At 48.9% G+C, this 2,500-nt stretch overlaps 1 protein-coding gene across 1 annotated transcript in view; it reads left to right on the top strand.

Annotated features, from left to right (window-relative positions):
• LOC143274914 (ras-like protein family member 10B) overlaps positions 1-2,500 on the top strand; it is a 31,831-nt gene that overhangs the window by 27,590 nt on the left and 1,741 nt on the right. The window contains exon 2 of the mRNA XM_076578900.1: positions 58-306. Coding sequence (XP_076435015.1) covers positions 58-306 — 249 coding nt within the window. The remainder of the gene's footprint in view (positions 1-57; positions 307-2,500) is intronic.

Raw genomic sequence — 2,500 nt, 5'->3', positions numbered from 1 at the left:
CACCGACACCCCCAACACACACACACACACACACCTGTTGCTCTTGTCTCTCCGTAGGTGTTCTGCCCAGCCGTCATCATCAACGAGCACCTGTACGAGGTCCGCATCATTGACTGTCCCTACATCCCGTACTTCCCCGTCAGCTCGCTCTACGAGTGGACCGACTTCAGGGGCTACGGGCTACGCAACGCCACGGCCTACATCCTGGTCTACGACATCACCAGCGAGGACAGCTTCCAGTACATCAAGAACATCCGGGAGCAGATTCTGGAGTCCCGTGACATGCATGACGTGCCCATCTTTGTGGTGAGTTTTTTTTGTGTGTGTGGGTTTTTTCGGTGGGGGTTGGGGTGGGAGGGGTTGGGGCGTTGGGGGGGCTTGGGGGTTGTGGAGAAGGTGTATGTGTGTGTGTGTGTGTGTGGGAGTGGGTGTGTGGGAGGTGGTGGGAGGTGTGTGGGGAGGGGGTGAGGGGGAGAAGAGGTGGTGTGTGGGTGTGGGTGTGTGGGAGGATGTGTGAGGTGTGTGTGTGTGTGTGTGTGTGCGCGCGCGCGCTGAAAGCTTTTAAAGGTTAAAGGTCCCATAACCTTTCACAGCCATCGAGGCAGTGAGTTCACACCCCACACACTGTGTTCAGGGCTGGGCAGAGGAAGGCGGGGCCCAATCCTCTCCTTCCTGCCACTGTCATCTTTCCCTAATCCTGGGTGGACTGAGGAACATCAGAGTAAAGTGCCTTTCCCAGGGACACAACACTAACCCGAAACGAGGGCCTCGAGCTCTGCCAGGAGCCAGTTGCGTTCCTCGGACGGAAGAGCCTAGTATGGTCGTAACTGGCTACTAACTGTGTGTAGTATGGAACTGACCAATGGCGTAGTTCGGTCAACGTAGGCATTTAGTCACGTGTAACTGTCAAAAAGTTAGAACCAAGCAATGCAGGTGGCTCCAGCTGATCACTGCTGAACACTGGATCAAAAGCCCAACGCCTGATTGATTCTGATAAAGCACACTCTTTTGAGTTTCAGTTTCACTTTCTCAAGGAGGCGTCAATGCGTTCGGAAAAAAACAACAACAAACAACAAACAAACAAACAACAACATATACCCGACACCACATCTGCGAGGCAGATGCCTGAACAGAAGCAGAGTGATGGCCTGAAGGTAACACGTCTGATATCGCTGGTTCGAATTACGGCACAGCCGCCAGTATTTTCTCCCCCTCCACTAGACCTTGAGTGGGGGTCTAGACGCTAGTCATTCGGATGAGATGATAAACTGAGGTCCCGTGTGTAGCATGCACTTAGAGCACGTGAAAGATCCCATGGCAACAAAAGGGTTGTCCCTGGCAAAATTCTTCAGAAAATCCACTTCAATAGGAAAAACAAATAAACAACATCAACAACTGCAGGCAGGAAAAAATACAAAAATACGGGTGGTGCTGTAGTGTAGCGACGCACTCTACCTGGGGAGAAGAGCAGCCTGAATTTCACACAGAGATTGTTGTTGTGACAAAAAGAGTGATACAATACAATACAATACAATACAATACAACCCTACGCATGTACCTGGCCTTGAGGTGCATACTTATTTCTTTGTGTACTTATCGCACTGGACTTTTACAGACTTTTGCCAGAGGACAATAGTTATGTTGCCACGGGTCCTTTTTCCGTGCGCTAAATGCGTGCTGCACACGGGACCTCGGTTTATCGTCTCACCCGAACGACTAGACGCTCAGTTTGATTTTCCAGTCAAACTTAGGGGGGAAAAGGGGCGAGACCAGGATTTGAATCCAGACCTTCATGGACTCCATAATCATATTGTCAGATAGTCTCAATCGTTCTTCCACCTTCTATCTGTTTATTTCTTTATAATTATTATCTTTATGATAATTCAGATTATCATTATTTTTTCTTTGTGTATCTATTCATTTATTATTTATCTATTTGTTTATTTATTTATTCAATTTTTTTTCTATTTTATTTTTCTACTTGTTTTATTTTCTCTCAAGGCCTGAGATTGAGTAAAGCGAGTTGTGTTGCGCTGCTGGTCAGGTCAGGTCAGTCCAGGCAGGCATGTGCTTAGCAGAATGATGTGGTGGTGTAACTTGAAAGTTTAATTCAATGGATTTTGTCCTCTGAGTAACCCTTGACACTTGAACTGAACTGACCCGATCCACATTCCTGACCCTCCTTGGTGCGGCCTCTCCGTCACTCATCTTCGCTGCAGTCTTTCAACCCAGAAGACAGATTCCATTTGCTGGAACGATGGGAACAGGTCAAGATCTTCTGCCTGAGGACTGGACACAACCGCCTGCTCCACCACATGCACACAAAATTTGGCATTGGACAGAGTGGAGAGTGCCCTTGTGAGTGATGGACCAATGACAACCGACCACATCCTTCAAGACTGTTCGACGCATGCAGCATCCAGGAAGAAGTACTGGCCAACACCGACAGCAGTGGAAGCCAAGCTGTACGGCACCCTGGAGGAGCTGCGACGGCCGGCAG

This window comes from Babylonia areolata, chromosome 29 (genome assembly GCF_041734735.1).
Source record: "Babylonia areolata isolate BAREFJ2019XMU chromosome 29, ASM4173473v1, whole genome shotgun sequence".
Lineage (NCBI taxonomy): Eukaryota > Metazoa > Mollusca > Gastropoda > Neogastropoda > Buccinidae > Babylonia > Babylonia areolata.
Note: the sequence above shows the minus strand (reverse complement) of the source record. Positions and strands in the feature narration are given on the sequence as shown.